This window comes from Carcharodon carcharias, chromosome 13 (genome assembly GCF_017639515.1).
Source record: "Carcharodon carcharias isolate sCarCar2 chromosome 13, sCarCar2.pri, whole genome shotgun sequence".
NCBI lineage: Eukaryota > Metazoa > Chordata > Chondrichthyes > Lamniformes > Lamnidae > Carcharodon > Carcharodon carcharias.
Window position 1 is genome coordinate 119905056 of NC_054479.1, and position 23997 is coordinate 119929052.

The window sequence follows — 23997 nt, forward strand, 5'->3', positions numbered from 1 at the left end:
CCCTCGATCTTCTAGCTGGTAGAGGTCGTGGGTTTGGAGGGTGAAACTGATGGAGCCTTGGCACGTTGCTGCAGTGCATCCTGTAGATGGAACACACTGCTGCCACCTAGCCTTGGTGGAGGGAGTGAATGTTTTAAGGTGGTAGATGGGCATATTGATCAAGCGGGCTGCTTTTTCCTGGGTGGTGTAGAGCTTCTTGAGTGTTGTTGGAGTTGCACTTATCCAGGCAAATGGACAGTATTCCATCACACTCCTGACTTGTGCCTTGTACATTGACAGGCTTTGGGAGTCAGGAGGTGAGTTATTTGCTGAAGAATTCCCTGGCTCTGACCTCCTCTTGTATTTATATCGCTGGTCTAGTTCAGTTTCTGGTCAATGGTAGCCCCCAGGATATTGATAGTGGGAGATTCAGTGATGCTAATGCTATTGAATGTCTATGGAAGATGGTAAGGTTTTCTCTTGCTAGAGATGGTCAGTGCCTGACACTAATGTGGCATAAATGTCATTAGCCATTTATCAGCCCAAGCCTGAATGTTGTCCAGGTCCTGCTGTGTGTAGGCATGGACTACTTCATTATCTATGGAGTTGCAAGTTTGTCCTGAACATTGTGCAATTATCAATGAACATCCCTCCTTCTGACCTTATGATGGAAGGAAGGTCAAGGATAAAGCAGCTGAAATGGTTGGGCCAAGGAACTAATCTGGAGAACGCCTGCAGCATTGTTTTGGGGCTGAGATGATTGACCTCCAGCAACTACAAAGATCGTGCTTTGTGCTAGGTATCACTCCAACAAGTGGAGAGTTTCTCCCGTTTCCCATTTTGCTAAGATTGCTTTAGAGCCACACTTGGTCAATGCAGCCTTGATGTCAAAGGCAGTCACTCACACCTCACCTCTAGGATCAGCTGTTATGTCCATGCTTGGACCAAGGCTGTAATGAGACTTTAGCAGAACCCAACCTAAGCATCAGTGATTAGGTTATTACTGAGTAAGTGCCACTTGATAATACTGTCCATGACACTTTCTGTCACTTTGCTGATGCTTGATACTAGGCTGATGGGGTGGTAATTGACTGGAATGGGTTTGTCCTGCTTTTTGTGGACAATTTTCCACATTGTCGATTAGATGCCAGTATTGGAGCTGAACTGGAACCGCATGGCTAAGGGTGTGGCTAGTTCTGGAGCACAATACTACAGTACTACAGCCAGATTGTTGTCAGAGCTTTGTTGTATCCAGTGCCTTCAGCTGTTTCTTGATATCATATAGAGTGAATCGAATTGGCTGAAGACTGGCATCATGACGCTAGGGACCTCAGGAGGAGGCCAAGATGGATCATCCACTCAGCATTTTTGCTGAAGATACATGCAAATGTTTCAGCCTTGTCTTTTGCAATGAGGTACTAGGTTTTGCAATCAATGAGGATGGGGATGATTTTGAAGTGTCCTTTTCCAGTTAGTTGTAATTGTTCACAACCATTCATTACTGGGTGTGACAGGGCTGCAGAGCTTAGATCTGATCCGTTGGTTGTGGGAATGCTTTGCTTTATCGCATGTTGCTTCTGCTGTTTGGCATGCTTGCCATCCTGTGTTGTAGCTTTACAATGTGGCACCTCCTACTTAGGTATGCCGGGTGCTGCACCTGACATGCCCTCCTGCACTATTCATGAACTAGGGTTGATCCCCCAGCTTGATGATAGTTATAGAGTGGGGAACATGCTGGACCATGAGGTTATAGACTGTGGTTGAATACAATTTTGCTGCTGCTGATGGCCCACAGTGACCGGATACCTAGTTTTGAGCTGCTGAAATCTGTTCTGAATCTATCCCACTTAGCACAGCAGTAATGTCACACACACGATGGAGGGTGTTCTCGGTGTGAAGACAGGACTGGGTGGTGATCAGTCCTATCAAAACTGTAATGGACAGGTGCAACTGTAACAGATAGATTGGTAATGATGAAGTTAATTTGGTTTTGCCCCCTTGTTGATTCTCTCACCATCTGCTGCAGGCCCAGTCTGGCAGATATGTGCTCCAGGATTTGGCCAACTGGATCAGTAGTAGTGCCACTGAGCCACTCTTGTTAAATGAACATAGGTGCTCCACCCAGAATCCAAGTTTGACCTGATTCCATAAGACTTCATGGAGTCCGGAGTCAATATTGAAGACTCCAAGGGCCACTATCTCCTGACTGGATACCACTGTGCTGCTACCTCTGCTGGGTCTGCTCTGCTGGTGGAACAGGGCATACCCAGGGATTGTGATGTCTGTGAGATAGCTCTCCCAATGTTAGTATAACTTCAATGACTGACCAACTTCATTGATTGACTGGGGAGACTGTGTCTTTGTCATTTCCAGTATCAGGTTGATGCCAGCTGATCTCTCCAGTTTTATTCTTATTCGACTTTTCTGTAGAAGTTTGATACAACTAAATGGCTTACTAAATCCTTTAAGAGGGCAGTTAAGAGTCAACCATGTTGTTGTGGATCTGGAGACTGGGTAAAGAAGTCAGATTTCCTGAAAAATGTGATAGTGAACTAAATGGGTTTTTACCATAATCCATTAGTTTCATGATCCTTGTTAATGAGACTAGCATTTTATTTCAGATTTATTAATTAATTGAATTTAAATTCCCCCAGCAGCCATGATGGGATTTGAAGTCACAGCTCTGGAATATTAATCTGGGTCTCTGGATTACTAGTCCAGTAACATTATCATCCCCTTAACAACAACAGACATTGAGTAGCCATCAAAAGCAGAAATTCTGGCTAATGTTAGTCCTCCTTAACCTTATGGATACTGAGTACCTACCTAATCCCTCATGTTTAGCCCTGACTAAGGACTAAAACCCTTGGGCACAGCTGTTTGTCATAACTCTATTACTGCAATGGGGATTTTTAGATGCGAGGTCTCACCTCATCGATGGCCCAGGGGCTATAAAAATGCCCATCTTCAGATGGCTGCCACCAACGCAGACGGGTGGAAGAGGATCGAGCCTTTAGTGGGATCTCGAGTGCAATGTATCGACCCACATTACTCGAGTTGCTGAAGAGGAATTCCTGGAGAACGCCCCAGCTGAGGCCTCCATTCAGCGAGTACTGTAAAAGCATAGGTTGGCTCCTGGGGTCTGGGGATGCTTTCCCACAACCTAGTCTTAGGAAGAACTGGACAAACCTGAATGCAGAAATAATAGAAAGCAAAATTAATAAAAATATTGGTTGATATTTCATGAAGTTATAGAATAGGACTGTACGGAAAGAGGCCATTCAGCTCATCAATCTGCGCCCAAATTTTAGGAGCACAGTTCAGTTACTTCTACTCCCTTGCTCTTTCCCCATATCCCTGCAATTTTTTCTCCTTACAGTATCTATCCAACTTCCTTTTGAAAGTTACTATTGAATCTGTTTCCACGATCTTACAAGGCAGTGCATTCCAAATCCTAACCACTCATGCAAAGAACTGTTTCCTTATGTCAACTTCATAAGACCAATCTTAAAATATCCTTTCTTCAGGATCTCCACAGGCCATCATGTAAAGAAATGGTTCATGTAGCGGGGATATATGCTTAATCACCAACTTGTCCACTTATCTGGACACAGCATGGCATATTGAGCCTGGTCATTTGTTTGGTGCTGTTTCCAACCCATAAAAATAACCAAACACAGACAAATATCAGCAAAGACACTGGAACTGTAGGCTGCGATTTAAAACCAGGGCTTTTCTGAGGCGTGGCAGAAGTGGTTCTGATATGTTGCTGTTGCAACATACTGTGAATAGGGTGTGGTTTCATATGGCAACTTTATAATTTTTATATTACTAACTGATCTGTGGAACTGCTCCATGTGCCCTGTGGTTTTTGACTGTTAAGGTCGCAGTTGTGTTGAATGTTGGCTGTTCTGCTAAGTCCATTGCTTAGGTACTTCCTTGGGGCAGTGGTCTAAATAGTGATAGGCAAGGACAATTAGAGGCGAGTTGCTGAGGGCAGTTTCTACAGATTGGCAGCTATTTATAAATAAATAACTCTTGTTCTTGGGTTTCAAGGTCAAAATTGGCACAAAATAATTCGGTACCTTTAGCACTTCTAACAGTTTTAAATGTGGTGCACATTGTGATGTCTGAAGTGTGACTGACATACTTTTTATATATTACAAATGTTTTGGAGGATATTCTACATATTCAACAGAGAATAAGGAACAGCCACTTTAATCTGGAGAACTTGATGATTCCATTGTGTTATCTGATAATTGTCCATAGATGCTCCCACATGCTTTCTGATATTGAAGTACATTCCGTTAGTCACTGACAGTTCTGACTTTCCAAAATCGTCTCTGCTTTTGTAATGAGAGCTCATTAAGATCACATCCATAATCCCACTGGCCTAAGTTAAAGGAGGACTGACGGTGCCACACTGTGAAAAGCATTGGGACATACATGTGTACTCAGCATCAGTCTCTAATATTTATATGTACCAACCGTCAGGTCTCAAATTTGCAATCACCCCAGCACCTCAGGGAGGGGATACTGGACTCTTAACTGCCAAGACATTAAAGAGTGCCCTGGCACTCAGAGAAATGAAAACACTTGTTTCTTAAGAATTATATGGAACCAGGATGCATGGATTCCTCTTATCTTCTCAACATGACAATCCAACATGGTTACCTGGGCTCACTGATTTGAGTGAAATAAATCATCATGGCACAATTTCTGCATTTTTGAAATGAGTATCTTGGGAAGGGTGGGAGGGGATGATTCTTTTTTTAAACATTCAGCTATTAATGCCAAATCTCATAATGCAAAGGAAATATAAAGCTAGTATTTCTGCTCCTGATATGATGAAAGAGGAGAACAACAAACATTTCAAAATCTGCGCTTGATGTTAGGGGTGACGGGATTGGAAGATCAAAGAAGGGAAGAAAAATGGAAACATTGATATGCTAAATTTAGGAATCATCATGTGAAGGGGAACTGAAGTTAAAGCTGACTTGGAGAAATAATTATTCCACATGTAAAACTGGCTGTCACTTGGTGCAATGAATATAGCTTCAATGGAAACTTCAATGGATGCATTAGTATGAGGAAAAAGCAGTCTGCATCAGGACAGAAGGGAGACACAAATGGTTTAGTTAGACCTGAACAGAGAGCTAAAGAACAGGGTGAGCCCTTTTGCCTAGCAGACTTTTCTAATTTACACTTTATTTCATTTAAAATTATTTTAAATGTAATTCTTTTTGAATAGAGCACTTCACAGGAGGTCCCTTTACAAAAAGCTTAAAGTAACTGATGGACAAGGAAGGAAGAAAGGCCCAGTGACTAAATGTGTTCCAAATACCTTGCATGGGACAAATCCATATCCACTGTCATCAGCATTCGTAGTCCCTCTTCACTGAAGAAGAGGCTGTTTCCACTGGACATTAAGCCACATTTCCTGGAAGGCTTCCCACCGCTCACCACTAAAAATTTCTCTGGGTCTATTGGGCCTGAAAATGAAAGTAAGTCAAGTTTAGCATGTGAAACCAACTGTCACAGGTTTGAAACACAAACAATGCTTTAAAGCGGCTGCCTTGCTAGTTGAGCTATTTTATAGTTACAAGAGATTTGCATAGGACATAGAAAAATTATTACTTTCATATATTTGGGATTTTTAAACTTTTATCCTTTGGATATTCTTTAACAGAAATAATGCTAAATTTAATTTAAAATGGATCATTCCTATCCTGTTCAATCGCTACTCACACTCTACCCCATCACTACTCCTAGGTTACTCAATCTGTAAGAAGAAATTATTGCATTTATACAGTGCCTTTCAGAACTACTGGACATCTCAAAGTGCTTTATAGACAGTGGAGTATGTTTGAAGTGTAGTTACTTCATTATGTAGGAAACATGGCAGCCAATACACGTGCAGCAAACAGCAATATGATAATGAGCAGATAATCTGTTTTTGTGATATTGATGGAGGGATAAATATTGGATAATTCCCCTGCTCTTCTTTAAAGTAGTGCCATGAGATATTTTATATTCACAGGAGAGAGCAGAAAGAGTCTCAGTTAAATTCATTCGCACTCTGGGAGACTAATATTGTAAAATAACCAGTGATCATGCCCTAGTAGATGTTACAATAACTCCAGACGTTTTAATGATGATTGACAGTGTAAGCTTGGTTCAGTTGTGGCATTCTTGTCACTGGGTCAAAGTTTTGTGGGTTTAACCCCCAGTCCGATACTTAAGTGCAGTAGTGAAGTACTGGGGGAGTACTGCATTATTGAAGGTGTTATGATTTGGGGGACAAGGTTTAAAACCCATGGCACAACTCAAAAGGCAGGGGCTCCTGACCAACATCCCTCTCTCCAAAAACGAAAATCAAAAAGCAGAATGGCTGGCTATTTATCTTGTAATCTTTTGTGGGCTAGTACTGGTGAAAAATGGTTGCCATGTTTGCTTACATGACAGGCACCATATTTGCAAAGCAATTCACTGCATGAAACACTTTGAAGCACGTTGGTGTTAAGACAGAGGGCTTTATAAATACAACGTATTTCTATCTTTCTAGTGAATCACATGAGCATACAAAATTGATGGGATTAATTAATTAATTAATTGCAAAATTAATCCAGCTGGCACCATACCATGATGTCCAGAGCATAGGTATTTAACACTACACCCCCTTCCTGCCCCACCAATTCTAATGATCTTATGGACAGAGAGAGTAGAAGTTAATGTGGTGTAAAGATCCAGGTTCTACAGATAGGCCTACCTGTTACAGTGCAAAATACTGGCTAAGGTTTTCCACTTCAACAGCCACCAGGCCTGTGATTTTGACCCATTCACTTTAATGGACAGAAAGCAATGGGTTGGTGAGCAGAGAGGTGGAAAACCCTAGTGAGCAGCTACAAATAATATGAATGAATGTTGCAGATGGGTGACCTTAAGCAAATGAAAGAAATCATAAACCGTCTTTCACCCTGTTTTCAACAACTTCACATTCCACATTCAACATGAAATATACGAGAATGCTTGTAATCAAGATACCAATGAAAGGTGATCTTCACTCTCCACACCCACTGCTACTGCTCTGTGTCACTTCCTTTAACCCATGCCTCACTCAACTATAAAGCCATCTTTTCAACATACCTTTAAAGTCTCCCTTCAAGAAATCTGGGTTTTTGGAGCTGATTTTGCAGGTCGGTCCAGAATACCTAGAATCGCAAATGCACTGGGTTCCACTGACACAGCTGCCATGTCCATTACACATCTCCTCACACTGTGGTCCAATGTAGACATTATCAATGGCCCAGGTCACTGGTTGAGAACCTGACCTGTAGAACCCTTGGTACCATCGAAACCTCACAGATCTGTGAGCACAAAAAGCACATCCATAAAACAAACTATATGAAAATAAACTTACAAGGATCAATAAAGCTGCTCGTCTGGGGGAGATTATTTTGCGATGGGAGACAGAAAAAGGCTTTGTACAAAAATACAGCTGGTGAACATTGGTCTTAGTTGAGTTGGATAACTAGTTTGTCAAGTGAGCAATAGGTCATCCATCATTGCAAACTCAGTGCGTGAATTGTAAAGAGTTCTTTTACGTATTGAAGTCCAGACTGAAATTGTATTCTTCTGAGAGGGCAGGTGGATGATGTTTGTTTTGGCAGCATCTTACCTGTCAATGTTTTTACCTCTGGCATGGTGCCACCTAAAGTGTGAGTGAAAAATAAATTTCAAGAATGGATAGAGAAACAAATGCTAAGGATGGCAGAGTAGTTATGATCAAGTCGACATTGCTGGCTTGAGAACAGAAAAGGATCACAAAATGAGAGAGATAAAAGTAGAAGAAAAACAGATATCAGGGATAGGTACAATCTGAAAGATCAGAATTACTGGTGCGCTTTCCCATTGGTTTGAGGCAGGTGCTACTGGAGAATTGGGGGCGGCGCAGGGAGTGTGGGGTGGGCGGTGGCGCGGATGAGGGGTTTACCGGACCTTCACTGCCAACTCACTGCAAGACCAGAATAGGGTTGGCAGTACTGACTCAAGCAGTGTGGTAAGAATATCAACTTATATGTTGGAGGAATACAACCTACCGATGGCTATTTCCCCATATCTCCTGCCTGCAGCAGCAATATTGGTCTATGTAGGGTCCTTTTCACAAAATACCTTGTGCCCCCTTTAGCTGGTGATCCTCCCACTTTGACTGCTGCAGTGTGTCTCTTTCATTGGCCTGATGAAAGCACCATCTGTTACTAATCCATTGGTAAATTGGCTGTAAATCTTCCCCTGCACCAATAAAATGCTTTATCTGTTAGACTCAAAATAGCATCTCCTATTACACCAATGAAAACTCTCCATTTTCTAAGAAAAGCTGCCATCATGTACACTAGGAACTAGTGTAGAAACTACTGTACTTACAGGTGTACTGTAAAGCTGGCTAAAAACTTGCCTCCAAGGTGATTGAAGGAGTAAATCTGAACCTGTTAGTTCCAGAAGCAATACATGTACCATAGATATACATAAGTGTATTAGTTGACGTTTGAAGACTCCAAAAATCATACTAAAAACTGGGGTTAACTTATATGCCAAGTATAAAGTGTGAATTGCCGGTGTGGACGGTTGCTATTTTGAAATGTGATTAAAAAAAACACCAGTAATTCATATTAAATTAATGTGGCATGGTTTATTGAACAAATTAATTGTACAAATTATACAATTATACAATTGTACCTTTAACCACAATTAAAGTGTTTTAAAACCCAGCAAATTCATTGTCTTCTGCATCCGATGCAAAGACTTCATCCAACTCATTCTGAGTAACTTTGGCTATTGCATCATCATTAGGATTCCACTCTGGATCAGATTAGGCACTTTCAGAATCATTCCTCCACAACAAATCATCTTCCTCTTCATTCATTGAATTGGATATTTTGCATTTTTGAATGATCTGATGAGAATTTATGCACTAATAGCATCCCATCATTTGATGGCAAAACTACACAAATCATCAAATGGGGCAGGGTGCATGGTCACTCTTGGTGAAGGGTTTTTTTGCATTAACAATCAATTTATTCCATTCGGCATGAAGATGATCCTTGAAAGGCTTGTTGAGGCACACATCCAAAGGCTGAAGTGGGATAGACCTCTTGCTATAGCTGCAATGTAGGTATTATTTCTTTGCAGGCACATCCTGATCTCATCTGTTATATGGAATCTGAACATACCCTACATTAATAAGCTGTATCCTTTACGTAGGCCACCGTGGCACCTATTCCACACATTGCTGATCCATAACATCACTCCATCCTTATCATTCCATCCATTGTCATGGACATGTGCAAAAATTTCTGTAAGGAACTTGATGTTTGGCATGGTTTTACATTTGAATATTACTATAGGCTTTAATTTCATTCCATCGGCCATGCAGGCTAGTACTGCCATGAATCTTGTCTTCTCATGTCTGTGGTTTTCACTAGAACTGTTTTTGAACCTTCTCACTCCGCAGTTCAGGCAGTGTGAAATTCATGGGCGTTTCATCCATGTTGCCGAAGTGGCATAATGGGTACTTGTGTTTTTGCCACTTTCTGATGAATGACTGGAAACTGGTCTTTTTGGCATCGAGGTCTTTTGGTAGTCTCTAAGCAGTGCTAGTCTTCTGCTGCAACACTAGACATTTTTACTCCACAAAGTGGCTACACTAATTAGATGTTGCTCTGAAATCTTTGCTGGACCCAGGATTTGATTTGGCCCATTTAAGTGCGTATATATATATATATATATATTGCATTTCTGGTGACGATAAAACCATCCTGACGATTTTCAAGGACCTAATTCGATGCATGCTAGTGGCTGGCCCCTGTTCTGATGGCGCATTTGGTCTTATCCATCTTCTTCAGTGAAGACTTGTTGTTCTTCTACTCTTGCACCAATTTTTCACTATCACTGAATTCCCTCGCTGCAGCACAGTTACTTGGTAAGTTAGCAAATGTCACAACTGTTAGCTTGAAATCAGCTTTGTAGTTCATTCATTTTGTTGGAGTAGTCATTTCTGTTTGCCATTCGCCATGCAGGGTCTGTTCTGTGTAGGTGCATCTTAAACATTTGCACATCCTCGCAGCACAGCCCTTTTTGCCTATTCGATCCCTTGCACCAGTTATAAGGTAGGTAAAATATGCATTTATGGGGTGAAAAATTGAGGCTGACTACTAATGCATTTCATTATTGAAAGGGGGGTCTACGTATATGCCGAGTATATGCAAAAACACGATTTTTGGGGCCAGAAAAATGGGGTTGTCTTATACACTGCGATTGACAGTATTATTGGGGAGAACTTATATAGTATTTACAGTACAGAAATAGGCCAATTGGCCCAACAGGACCATGCTATTCTTTATACTCTACACAAGTCTCCTCCCACCCTTCTTGGCCAACCCCAGTAACATATTGTTTTATTCTTCTCTTCCTCTTCTGTTTGTCCAGTACCCCTACGCTTGAATGCATCTATTCTATTTGTCTCAACTACTCTTGTGCTTGCGAGTTCTATATTCTAACCACTCTTAGGGTTTCTCCTGAAACTTCCTGTTGGATTTATCAGTGATTATCCGATATTTATGGGCCCTAGCTCCGGTCTCCTCTGCAAGTGGAAACACCTTCTCTATATTATCCTCAGTTTAAAAGAACCCAGCATGTTCAATCTTTCTTGATAGGCATAATCTTTCAGTTCTGGTATCATTCTAGTAAATCTAGGGATATTGTGAAAAATTAAAATGGGGTTGAGACCAATTAATAAGGGATTAACACTTCTGGGTCCTAAAATAACCGGTTCCAGTGTGTGGAAAGAAGAAAGTCATGTTTGTGTTCTGAAATAGGAACTCACCCACACAGATGGAGCCTGCCAAAGTGGATTACCTCTCTCTTCCAACCCTGGGTGGTACCGGCATAATACGTGCTGCTGGGATGAAGTTCAGTAGAACAGAGCGCACTGATATGGCCACTACTATAGCAGAGCGGCAAAAGCAAGTGCCAAGTGGCTCCAAAATCCCGTGAAAACTCCAACCTAATAGGATCTGAAGCTGAACTGTCTGTATTGCATCCAACATTGATCTGAAATTATAAAGGAAATAAGCATCATTAATGGAAATAGCTTAAATTTACATTTCTTTCACTGATAATAAAGATCTTCCATATCGCTGTAGAATTATGGTGAGCTTTGAACAATTGCTCTCAAACTTTTTTCAATTGGAGTGAACAAGGTTTTGATTCAACAAATATGAATTAGAATATTTAGAGGAGCTTTTGCCTCCCTCAGATTACTTCTTTCATTATTAAATCTCTTCCAACTGTGTTGTTACCAAGATCAAATATATGTTTATACGTTTATGCGTAGTATTCATTATTCATTGTATCTAGTGTTACAAATGTATCCGCTTAAGCCTATAAATAACAATTGATAATTATAGCAGAACGATGCTTCATTTGTTTGTTAATCTTTTCAAGACAGGTGTTAACTGGCCTATTTTAAACGGACTAATGCCTCTTTTTTGGTTCATTCATTTTATTCTAGATATTTTTGGGTTCCGTTTCTGGTTGCTCTGAAAAGCGGATCTCTTTGTTCCCTATGTCTTCAGTGCATTTCATTTGCTCTGGCAAAGTAGATAAAATATCATAGTGAGTCCAGAATAACGAACAGAGATTACTTTAGCTACTAGTTCTATTCTGTCCCTCTTTGGGATTAGCCACCGTTGCTCTGTGCGAGTTCTGCATGAGGCAAGTGAAGTGCTGGGGGGGTTGGTAAATTGGAAACTTCTCCAGCATGACACCCAGGACCTTAATTTAAATAATGTGCTCAGTGCTCACAAAATGGGCTTTGCACGGCTGAATTTCAAGGCCATGATTTCTCTCGATGTTCTCTCTGTGTGGTCGTATCCTGAAAGTTGTGTGATGTGGTAAAAAATGGTGAATTTAACAACCTGAAGCAGATGTAAATATATTAAACTGTTGTTACCTCAAATTGAACAATGGTATTCTCATTAACATCTAGATCGCGTGTAGTGATGGAATGCTCCCCAACTACATTTGACACGAAGACTATGGCAGAATCTTCCTCCCTGGGTAATGGGAAAACAATTCCAAAATATCAAAGCTGCACGTTAACAAATAAATTGAATCTATACATAGAGGGCACAGCCGCTATGAGACGTTGATTGAGAATATATAATATAGTGCAAAACGAAGGAAGCAATGCTATAACAATCCTCTTCAGCACTAAAAATAATTTTTTAAATGTGGAGCCAGAACACTTCTCCTCCTCATTATTTCACAATACAGTAAGTAAAAAAAAGATTACAATTTGCCTTTCAGGAGGTCCCTGTAAGGGCCACTGTTTTAATTGCTAAGTGCCTGAGAATACTTGATATAGTCTGTGGCCAGCTGCCAGCAAATTTTAAAAGCAGCCTGTGAAAAGGCTGATGTATTTCTAGACCAAAGTGTCTACCATCATGTGACAGTTCTCTGGTGTTCAGCACAATTGCTTTTCCTATTCCATAGTGACCCAACATACACCAAATCATTTAGTAATTAGATATATTCTGCTGAAAATTTCACTTTTTGTGAAGGGTGTTATGCTGAATGACAATTTTGGAATAGTCACATTAAATAAAATAACCTTAATCATCAACAATAACAACTTGCATTTATATACCACCTTTAACATAGTAAAACATCTCATGGCACTTTACAGGAGTGTAATCTGACAAAATTTGATACCAAGCTACATAAGGAGATATTAGGGTAGATAACCAAAAGTTTGGTCAAAGAGGTAGGTTCAAAAAGCTTCTTAAAGGAGGAGAGAGAGCTGGAGAGGTGGAAAGGTTTAGGGATGAAATTCCAGAGTTTAGGACCTGGGCATCAGATTATTAGAACATTTTTATTATTGTACATAGTTACAGACCAATATCTTCATCCACAGGAAAAGCTCTTATTCTTACGTGGCTCCTTTTGATACATAAGGACAATAGAGGCCAATGTTGCCACCAGGATAAAAGAACCAGTTGCCTTCTTTGGGCCCAAAGTCAAATGCATCTAACAAAACGCCAGGATTTTTCTGATTGTTCCCATCAATAATGAGGTCATCGATGATCCAGATTTCTTCCTTTTTCCCTTTGTCGTTGAACAGAAAATCAGAATGAATTTGGCTTCAGTTTCTCAACAGTCAAACAAACTGCTTATTGTGCAACATAATTAGAAATCCAATTTTAATTCTGCACAAGTTTGCAATTGTGTGTTGAAGCATAATTAAATCTATTACCAATCATCAAACTTGTTATAGTTTGGATTACCATAAAAATAAAATAAGGCCATTTCATTCAGTATTTTCGTAAAGAATCTTAAATGCTGATAAAAAGTCTGGATTTACTTCCAATCCAACATTCAAATAGTTTATCATTGTACATAATAACCATTACAATCAAAGAATAAAGATAGAAAAGATTAAATAATAAAAATTGGTGCTGCTTTAAATAATCTTGCTTAATTTTAATCAGTGGTCAAGATTTTTTTTTTACACAGAATCAAACCGCAATATTGAGCTTTATCATTTTCAATGACAGTAGAAGAATCTGGAAATCAGATATAAAATAAAGTTAACATTATTTATTGAATTGAGAAAGTGGTTCATCTGCCTTTTAGCACTGGAAGAAATGAGGGGCTGACTAGTTAGAAAGTTACACTGCTGCTGATACAACTATTAGTTGTTTTCTGGCTCTGAAGGTGTTATAATAGGGTTATATTATAAATGCCTATTTTGCACAGGGTCTTGCCAATTTTATGCATGAATGGATGGAGAGCTGAGTTGAGTCTGATGTGCAATGTCTTCATGCTCTTCAGTGAAGAATTACACAGTTTCAGCATACAATTCCATACAACATTAATTTCTGATTTCAGATGGGTCACTGGAGTAAGAAACAGTAATGTCACAGGATGGTTTTCTGAGGTTGGTGCTGACAACAGGGGGGCAGAATCAGGTGAGCTTTACTCTGCATCTGCCTGTGCTGTTTCCTAACCTCAGATCATTTAATGATGACAGCAAGGGTAAAATGCACTAAAAGCTTCATTAGTAGCATAAGATTGTCTTCCTTCCATGTGTTTAACCCCAGCCATAAAACATACATATTATGTAGTATAGTACAAATGAAATATGTATTTGCATCCTGGAAATCAACATTGATTTTGTAAGCTTTTAACAAAATGATTGAATTAATTTACATTAAAAATGCAAACTAAACTCTCCAATGGACCCCAGAAGCTATTTAAGAATGACATAAGTCTAAACATAATTCCAGCTTGTTACCTTCGTTGTGGGGTTGCCAGAGGCGGAATCTAGTTGCATTGGTCTGGGCTGTTTGTGGTAAGGGAACATTAATAAAGAGGACCTCTGTTGTCTGAGGGAAGTAGAATTCATCCATCAAATGCCAGGTAATGCCACCATTGATAGAATATTGTAGAAGAACAGAATGTGACCGATCAGGGGCACCTGAGTCAAAGCACAGGATTGAGAACAATAAAATTGTCATTAAAATAATTCAGTCAAAGGCACATTTGGTAATAAGACTACTTGGAAAATATCACAGAAACTAAATTATTTTCACTTTAAAAATATTTGTCTAATCTTAGTTTGCATGCCATGAAATGTCAGTGGTTCCCCTATTGAAAAGTCCCACAGAGAGCTGAGGAAGCTTGCCACATGCGTAATTTGCAAATGCAGGAGACTGGCTTTTGAAGGACTTCATGATATGCTAACCAACCTGACCACTTCACTCCCTGCATCACGGAATTTGCATGATGCTTGTTTATAAACTCAAGTAGCCTAATGGTGAGGGCATATACTTCACACAGCAAGATGCCTTGAGACATATTCTAGAATCCTACAACTTTGCATCATCAGCAACTGGCTTTAGAAACCTTGATGTGCATGTCACACTGAAACTCGGCACCACGAAATGAAAGGAACTTCCTTGCCTCCCAGTATATATGTGAGATGGAATAGCTTGTTCGTATATCAATCCTGGGTAGAGTAAACACAACATAAAGGTGCTAGTTCTTCCCTACCCACTGAACCTATTAGCAATGTTGCCCGTCAAGGTACCAGGCCAACAATTCTGAGACTTGGGCAGTCACATCTCCAAGTTCCTCCAAATTAGGGTTCTGCAATTTCCCACACAGTGCTCTCCTGAATTAGACTGTATGGCAAAGGAAAAAGGTTGAGCCAAGGATAGGCATAGTCCCACAAGGACATCATCAAATCATCCTTGTCCATTGTAGGAGTGGGAGGCATCGAAAGACGGCCAAAATACAATAAAAACAGGGGCAAAAGAATGATTATATTCGCGTTATTAAGTACAACTGCAAACTGTTGGAAATGTATAAGAACATTTCAAATTGTGAATGGAATTTAATGATGTGTGAAGTAATAGAAACAGACATAATACATTTCTCCACTTTTTGATTCTGTATCTAGAAATTGCACAAATAATAGAATTTCAGTTTGATCTTTATTTAAATATAAACACAGAATAACAATAATCCACCATTGTTGAGACTGTCTGAATCCCTAGCTCTTAAATGTAATTAAAACTGGTGAGCTACATTCTGACTGTGTTAATCCAAATTCTACATAAACATTGCATTAATTGTTGGTAGCACTTTGGAGTAACTGTGTGCAATCCTTGAGGTAGCATTCCTTCTACCCAGAGGCGAAAAAATCCACTAACTTGTTTTCAAACATGCACTCAAGATGAATGCTTCCTTTTCTCTTAAGGACTAATGATATGAACGGTGTCCATGTGTTATCATAAATAAACCCGCTCAGTAGTTCAAATGCTGAATTTTTTATCAGCTGAAATGATTCTTCTGTCATTTTAACTTGCTTGTCACTATAACAGTTTCAATATTTACTCCAGAATTCACACAGAATTTCCTGGATGCTCTTAGATGTCTCCTGCTATTACTGCAGAGGATGCCGTTGGGCATTTTCTTTTATTCATAGCCATATGTGCTCAGCACTGTCATGTAAACTTTAACTTTCCCTCTTCACCCTCTTTGAAGTTACCTTTTATTGTGCCTTAGTCATAGGAACAGTTATAGGAATCTGCTATCAGTGCTGGCCTTGATCAAGTCACCAGGATCTGTAAGGGAGCAGCCTGGAGTAAGCTGCCATCAAACTTTATCCTCTGCCTCAACCTCCCTGTGAGGCTATGCCCAATTCTTGCTTAACGCTTCTCTGTCAGCCCCAACTCAGGAACTCATCAGGTAAAAGATCAGGAATGCAAAACTACATCCTGCCTTTCTGATACTACATAAGCACCAGCTCCCCATGCCACTGCACCACAAAATGGATATTATAGCCTGGGAGGAGGGGGAAATGAAATCGGCTGGTGTTGCTGTTCCTGATTCATTTATGATGGTATGAGTGGGGCCTTTGGGCTTGACTGCCATGACCTCCACAATTGATTAGCATAATGTTGTATAGGTTACATGTGGGAGATAGACACTTAAGTGAGGTACAGGAATGCAACTTGTGTCAGTGCCACATTAGCCCTGCAAATAGTCAATGGCTTCAAGACAGGACAGAAATTGGTGAGGAAAATACTCTTTTAGAGTGGAACCTTTTAACTTTCCTTTGAGTTACAACAGCAACCAGAATTGGTCAAGGGTCTCACTCAAAGCATTAACCTGTCTTTCCCTTTCAGATGTTCATTGATCTGCTGTGCATATCCTACACTTTCTGCTCCATTTCATGTATTTATTATACATATTTTACAACATTTGCCATTGTTCTTGTTTTTATCTCTGCAAGATGAACTGTAAATGTTCCAACTGACACACACTGCAACCTCAATTTTTGCAGAGTTGTGGAGACTCCGGAGACATTTAAAAATGGTAGGTGGGACCTGGGTCCTGTCCCACCCATATTTCCAGTAGATCCCATATTTAGCAGGAGGGGAAGGGGCGGGTGGGGATGGTGGGAGGAAAAACGGAGATGGGACAGGACTCACACATGTGGGAAACCTGAACTTGGCAGGGCTATTTTAACTTAATGCTGAATTCAAACAGACCCCATTTTTGCCAGAACAAGGGCCTTATCCGCAGTATGTGAATTGAAGATTTTTAAAGTAGATGTAAATGCTTGTGAAGGGTGGATAATTTCTGTAGAACTGTCAAGCTGTCAAGTTATTTAAATAGCCTGACTTTTAAAAGTTGAAAAAAACTGCCTGTCTTTGTCTGTAAATTGAAAAAGACAATGCTTGAGGTTTCAATAGCCATTTGTTGACATAGCCCCAAGTCCTATCATTATAGCATTATTACTATTTGGCTGCTTTCCACAACCTATCATTATCACGGTGGGGTGGGGGAACTAAGTTCACAGTTTAGTTGACAGCTCAAGAGAGGTTATTAAAGGATTAGCTGTCTTTGATGTGGGGTTATGAATACAAATGTTTGTTTTCATAAAGGATTAAGTACTTGAGAAGATTTCAACCTATTAAATGGGCTTTCATGAATGAGAGTGTTGTTTATATAGTTAAGTCTGTAATAGATATTTAAACCATTATTTTATTTCACCTCAGCATGGCTCCCAAGGTCTAACTATGCTGGATATTGGGTGAATTGATAAGAAGGGTGTAAGGGCAAAGGGTGGGGGCTATAAGGAGCCATGGGGGTGCGTGGAGGCATGGGTTGGCATGAGATGGCACTATGTTGGCAAGAGTTGGCATGGGGCTATAAGGGGCCATGAGGGTGAGTGAAGGTCATGAATTGGCACTAAGTTTGCATAGGGGCTATAAGAGGCCATGGGGTGGATGAGAGGGCATGGGTTGGCATGTATGGGCATAAGGAGTGGGTGCGAGGTGAGGCCTAAAGGGCCTAAATATTTAACAGAACAACTGGGAACTCCCAGAGAACCAAGGTGGGCCTATTAATCAGGCTGCCTTGGCACTCAGCATCCCCTTTTGCCACATCCGATCTGCATCCAGGGGCAGCTGGCCTGTATTGCTTGCTGGGGAAAGGAAAAGAAAAGAAACACACCTTTTGCAATGAACTTGAATGAGAATTGAATATACAAAGTGCTTGTGCACTCCAGGTCCCTGGAAACCAGCATCCTGAGTCCCTCCTGCAGGAAACAAAGAGCATAAGTGAGTGGGTTGAACCAATGAGATTGTACATAGTACAAAGAGCATGAAAATTGCTAATGGCATTCCTGCAAAGTGCAATTTAGAAATGATTTTGAGATTGTGTTGGTTGTTTCACAAAAACTACAAATAATTGGACATGAACAGCTATCTTAATTAACTCAGCTATATTTAGATGTTGAAGGAAACAGATTCTCAAGTGTGTCCAATAACACACTGTGCAGTGTGTTAAGAGTATTAACATAATACATCTGCTCTGTGCCAATTAAACAAACGAAAAGAAAGTAATTTTATTACCTTTTAAATATAACTCTTGGCACAAATGTTGCTGGAGCCCACAAAGGATTATACTTCATTTTCTTCATGTTATTGTCATTCTACTTATGGTCAAAAGGACCATGATAAATGGAGATATTATTTATAGCAATACTATAGGCACCATTGTTGAGAGTGTCGAGGCAGTTAAACTATGTTATATCACACCAGAAGTCTTTAAAAGAGTGATTGTGTCTTATGTCTTTTGGGGCAGACACATGACATGGATTAGTACAAAATAACACCATTGCTAGGATCTACCAAAAGTATATCATGCTAATGTGGACAATGGCTTTTTGTACCATTAAGGAACAAAAGCTGCAAATGAATAATAATCTATTGAGAGAATTTTTTATTAAGAGGAAATTCAGCAGAAACAGAGCAGATAAAATAACAGCTTACATTGATATTCGAGAGGGAGCTGACATTGCAGACTTGTCGGCATCATGACAGCACTGGAGTATAGTATATGTATAAAATTAGTTTTCTTTTCTAGGTGACTTTGGATCATTTGTGAAAATTACAATGAAATTTAGACCTGTTTGGTTCTCTTTGGATGAAGTTAACAGGTCTGCGAGTACAAATACTGTATTAACAAAAGCTTCTTTGTCATAAGGTGAAGTACAGTGCAGATTTAGACTGTTATCTGGTAAACACTGCTGTGAGGCAGCATGCTGATGAACCGAAATAAATCCAGTTGAGTTCAAATCAGTTCAGAATGTATTAACTCTACAGAACTGCACAAGATATACATTTATTTAAAATTATGCAATACGTTGACAGGCAATTCTTGTTTATTCATGTGTGAGGAGGACAACTTTCTTTTGATGCCTCCACCAGAACAACTTCCAGCTGTTTCGAGACACATTAATGGCCTGGATTTTGTGGTGGTAATGATAGCGAAATTGTCAGCGTTCACTGTCATTACGCCATTGAAGCCGACAACAATTACTGGATGCACATTTCTGCACATGCGCAGAATAATGTGGAAATCTGGAAATTGCTATCAGTGGTTTGATGCTTTTCCAGAGGGTGAGCTTTTGAGGTTCCCTCAGACTGCAATTAATGGGAAATCTATGAACTAATGGAGAAAATTCACTCTTAGCTTGTTAGTCTTGCTATACAAACCCTTGAAAAAGTTATTCCTTGATGAATGAGGTGTAACTGGATTTTTAACAGCATGCTAACTTCATAATTACTGCTAAACACATTCACTGGTTCTGAGAAGCTAATTTCACATACATAGAATGTCAAATTTCTCCAGAATGTTAAAAAATTCCACATATTTTTAAAATAAATATATTTTGAAAGTTTGTTTATCTTTAATTTAGCTTCTATCTTAATCCAATCAAAATAATTTATTTTGCCATTTGAAAATTTAAATTAAAAGTGAAGGGATTCAATGCTTTTAACTTCCAAGTTTGCTGTATTTGGTAAGACAGTGTTGGGGTGCTAAGATCCAAATTTCTGATTCTGCTCCTGGTCTTAAATCAGACTCCACGGGTCTGGGACAATTCCACCCAGAGAGACAGAGAGAGGGCAACATTTTCAAAAGCCAGCAGAAAGTTCTCCACTCTGTCACCACCCTATCACGTACACCCACCAGTCCAACTAGATTCATTGCATTAACACAGGCAGTACAGATGAGGAATTGACCCAGGTGGTACTCAACTAACACAAAGAAGTGAGAGGATAAGATATTACGTTCTTAAGAGGATGTTGATGCAGCATGTAAATGTAAATACAGCAGTCTCAGCTTCTCAGCTCTCCCGAACATCATGGTGCTGTGCAAAATCTATCAGCTCCCAATAATGGGAGAAGTTTAATTGGTAAATAACTTTAGCATGATATGCTACAATATAAATGATACTTGGCAACAAGGCGTGAAGAGATTAATTCTGGTCAATCCCAGCAATGCAGATTAAAAGATTGAAACTATTGTACTTGCAGAACGTACACAGGCTGAGGTCACAATATTGTGCATCTAGTAAGGAGCCTCGCTTGCCAGCAGTGCATACCATGAAATTGTGACTGTGGTCTCCATGAAGTTCCACAGAAGGCCCCACCGTTAACACACATTTGTACAATGGGCCTGTATCTTTGTTTAAACACCTTCAATCACTGTGAGTGTATCAATAACAAATTCCTAACCCCTTTAAAGACTAGAGCTGTTCCAGATTTGATGATTTCCCCGTCCAAGTTCCCTCGCTCTGCTCCAAGAACTTCAGGCCAAAGGTCAGGGTGTGGTTTTTCATTAAAGTCGTCTTTGAGAATTGATGGCAATGGAAGAAAGGGCACACAGTTACGTCCTCCAAAGCCACTGTCACACCTGAAAGTAAAAGAAAAGGCCAGTCAGTAAATGCAGTGAAATACTGCAAGTTTGAGACTCACCATGCAATCCAAAGTGGGAAAAAATCAGTGCAACAAATGTAACAGCCAGATATCTGTCATTATTTGCTGTATAATGTAGGAGATTATTCAATTCGTGTACTCATACTCCAAGGATCAAAAATGTTCTCTGGTGTTCCAGTTTTTTACTCAGGCTAAATGCTGCTGTCAACAAACAGAAGCTTCCTTACCCCCACACCACGTTAAATGATGAATAATTTAAATCAAAACAGATTTTCAGAACAGTTGAAATCCTATTATCTCTGAAGCAAACAAATAAAGCAGCCAGTCATTCCCTTTCACGTGACATTACACTTCTCCTGATCTACAGAATTTCGAAACCTAAGCCTGAAACCACCCAACCATTATATTTGACTGATACGTATCAAGCAGCATTCACATCACCCGATTGTCAGGCAACGTCCATCTGCAGCAAGAGAAAATCTAATCCTGTGACACTCAATGGCATTAACATGGCCAAATCCATCAACATCAACATCAACAGGATGGAGTGTCACTATTGACTGGAAACTCAATGGGACCAGCCATATAAATACTGTGGCTACAAAAGCAGGTCAGAGCTTAAATATTCTGTTGCAAGTGTCTTATTTCCTGACTCCCCATAGCTTCTCCACCACCCACAAGGCACAAGTCAGGAACGTGATTGAAAACTTTCTACTTGTCTGGATGTGCGCAGCTCCAACAACATGCAAGAAGTTTGACAACATTGAGGACAAAGCAGTCCATTAGATCAGTGCCCCATCCTTAAACATTCACCACCTCTGCCACTGAAGCACCACGTGCTAGCCACAGGCTGCACTGCAGCAATCTGCCGAGGTTTCACCTCCCAAACTTGCAAACTCCACCACCTTAAAGGACAAGGGCAGCAGGTGCATGGGAACACCACCAACTGCAAGTCACACAACATCCCAACTCAGACATATATTACCATTCCTTCATTGTCATTGGGTCAAAATTCTGAAATTCTCTATGTAATAGCACTATGAAAATGCCTTCACCAGAGACAGCAGCAGGTTAGGAAGAAAGTCCATTATCACCACCATCATTTCAAGGACAATGCCCTTGGAATTCCCACATCCCAAGAATTAGTTTTCTTTTTAAAATGATTTACCTTGTCCAATGCTGTTTTTTTCAACTTTGTGCTGACAGGCACAATAGCCCTTAGTCTTTCACTTAGAATTGTATAATTTATAAACAGGTCATTGGGTTCATCAAGTCTGTGTCACTGTTTTTCTCCCATGAGTCAACTTATATGATCCTATACTAATGCACGGCTACCCTGCTCAGAAAAATAGATGAAATTAAACCACACTTCATAGGAAGAGCCCATTTGGTCCAGCTTGCCAGAGAAGAGCTGGAGTGGTTGCCCCTGAGAATTATTCACTGCCTAACTCCAGTTGGAAATCCCGTTAAGAAATGTAATCTTCAGTCAGATTGATGTCCCATGGTGTTACTCAATACTGCCGTTGCGAGGAAGGGGCTAAACCTTATTTGGCAATGAAACTCCATACAATGAGTTGATTTGGATTCATGGAGTGTGAGGGAGCCAGAGAGATGGATTTCTGTTAAGGAAATGTCTCCTTCTTAGCGGAGATTGAGGAGAATACTGCTATGGTTTCAAACTCAGAACCCATGGGTTATCACCTTAAAATAAGACTGCATCACCTGTATATCTCCAAGGACGTTCAGCAACCAACAGTTCTTATTAGTAGCTACCTTGGGAAGTTTATTTCCTTGCGGTAGATATTAACTCGAGTGTTGCAGCTTCACTGGAATCTAAAGAAAGCCCCAAATTAAAAGTGACCGGAGACCAGTCGATTCCTCCTCCTCCACAGAAGCATGGGCTACTGCCCTGGTGACAGTGGGAAACAGAATAGACAGTAACCTGTGCAACAGATTCCAGGTTATTGAGGCTTGGATTTGCTTTCTATCTCATGGGACTTTCTGAATTTGATATCTGCTATTGGACCCTCCCTCCCAGAAATCAACAGGAACACTGATACAAGGCCCAGTGGAAAGGCAATGGCTGGAACAGACCTGTCTGAGGCTGCCATTTCTCAGGGTAGTAAAACCTGGCAGATCCTATGGCTTTCCTCCTCCCAGAGGCCAGTGGAATGTAGGAGGCAAAATCAATCTACCCAGAAACATGTTCCAGAGATATCATACAATTAGACATAAAGTAGTGAGAATAAATTTCTATAACACTCAAACAATGAGACCATTTAAAGGAGTGCCTGATACCCATAAACCCAAGGAAATAACTTCAATGGACCTGAATTTGTAACAATCATCTAATACTTTGTAAATATATTCCAAACACATTCTAAACACAGAACTCTATTGTAAAAAAAACCTTCAATGTCACTCAATAGAGATTGGTAGCTATTGTACATGATTGCAAAGCATCAGTCAGATTGAGCCGCTAAAACAACATTATAAACTAATATACTAAAACCCAAGCAACTGAGATTAGATTGCAGCTGAAAATTATTGCCTGTATATAACCTACACTATGTTCAGCTTTTATATAACCTTATGTTTTTGTGTACATTTTCTATTCCTCAAACACCAGCCTACTTCTCATTCCCTGTCTGTACCCATCAGAAGATACCCTTTCATTTGTGTTCATCAAGTTGAAAGATGTCACCCATTGTCTCACACAGTGTAAAGTATAGAATAGGATATATGCAGAGTATAGCTTCTACTCCTCTAGCACAACATTCTACTACCAACAGCACCTCCTGCAGAACCATACATTTAGGAGCTTGAAAAACATTAAAAGCCAACAGAGAGGGGGAACATTTATTCCAACAGTTTACTGTATTCATACTCATGTTCAAGTATCTCACTGGACTGCCCAAACTGGAGAAGCTCATGCACAAGTTTCCATTGTTGGATTTGGTCACCAATTTCGCAAATATATTTCTAATAAGGTCTCTGACACAAATCTGAAAGAACGTCAACCAAAGCTAGTTCCAATTATATAGAATATAATAAATATGATACAGGTTATACATGTTCAGTCAGAAATGTAAATGTCACATAAATAGCCAGGAGGGTTATTTATTTTTCCATTGTTATATTCCAGCCAAACAGTAAACCCCTG

The 23997-nt window shown here is 40.0% G+C and overlaps 1 protein-coding gene across 1 annotated transcript in view; it reads right to left on the reverse strand.

Moving 5' to 3' along the window:
• Positions 1-23997, reverse strand: part of reln (reelin) — a 373827-nt gene that overhangs the window by 64475 nt on the left and 285355 nt on the right. The window contains exons 38-46 of the mRNA XM_041202329.1: positions 20634-20811; positions 18064-18148; positions 14333-14515; positions 12972-13143; positions 11990-12092; positions 10862-11088; positions 7126-7346; positions 5324-5471; positions 2910-3168 (exon numbers count right to left, since the gene is read on the reverse strand). Coding sequence (XP_041058263.1) covers positions 2910-3168; positions 5324-5471; positions 7126-7346; positions 10862-11088; positions 11990-12092; positions 12972-13143; positions 14333-14515; positions 18064-18148; positions 20634-20811 — 1576 coding nt within the window. The remainder of the gene's footprint in view (positions 1-2909; positions 3169-5323; positions 5472-7125; positions 7347-10861; positions 11089-11989; positions 12093-12971; positions 13144-14332; positions 14516-18063; positions 18149-20633; positions 20812-23997) is intronic.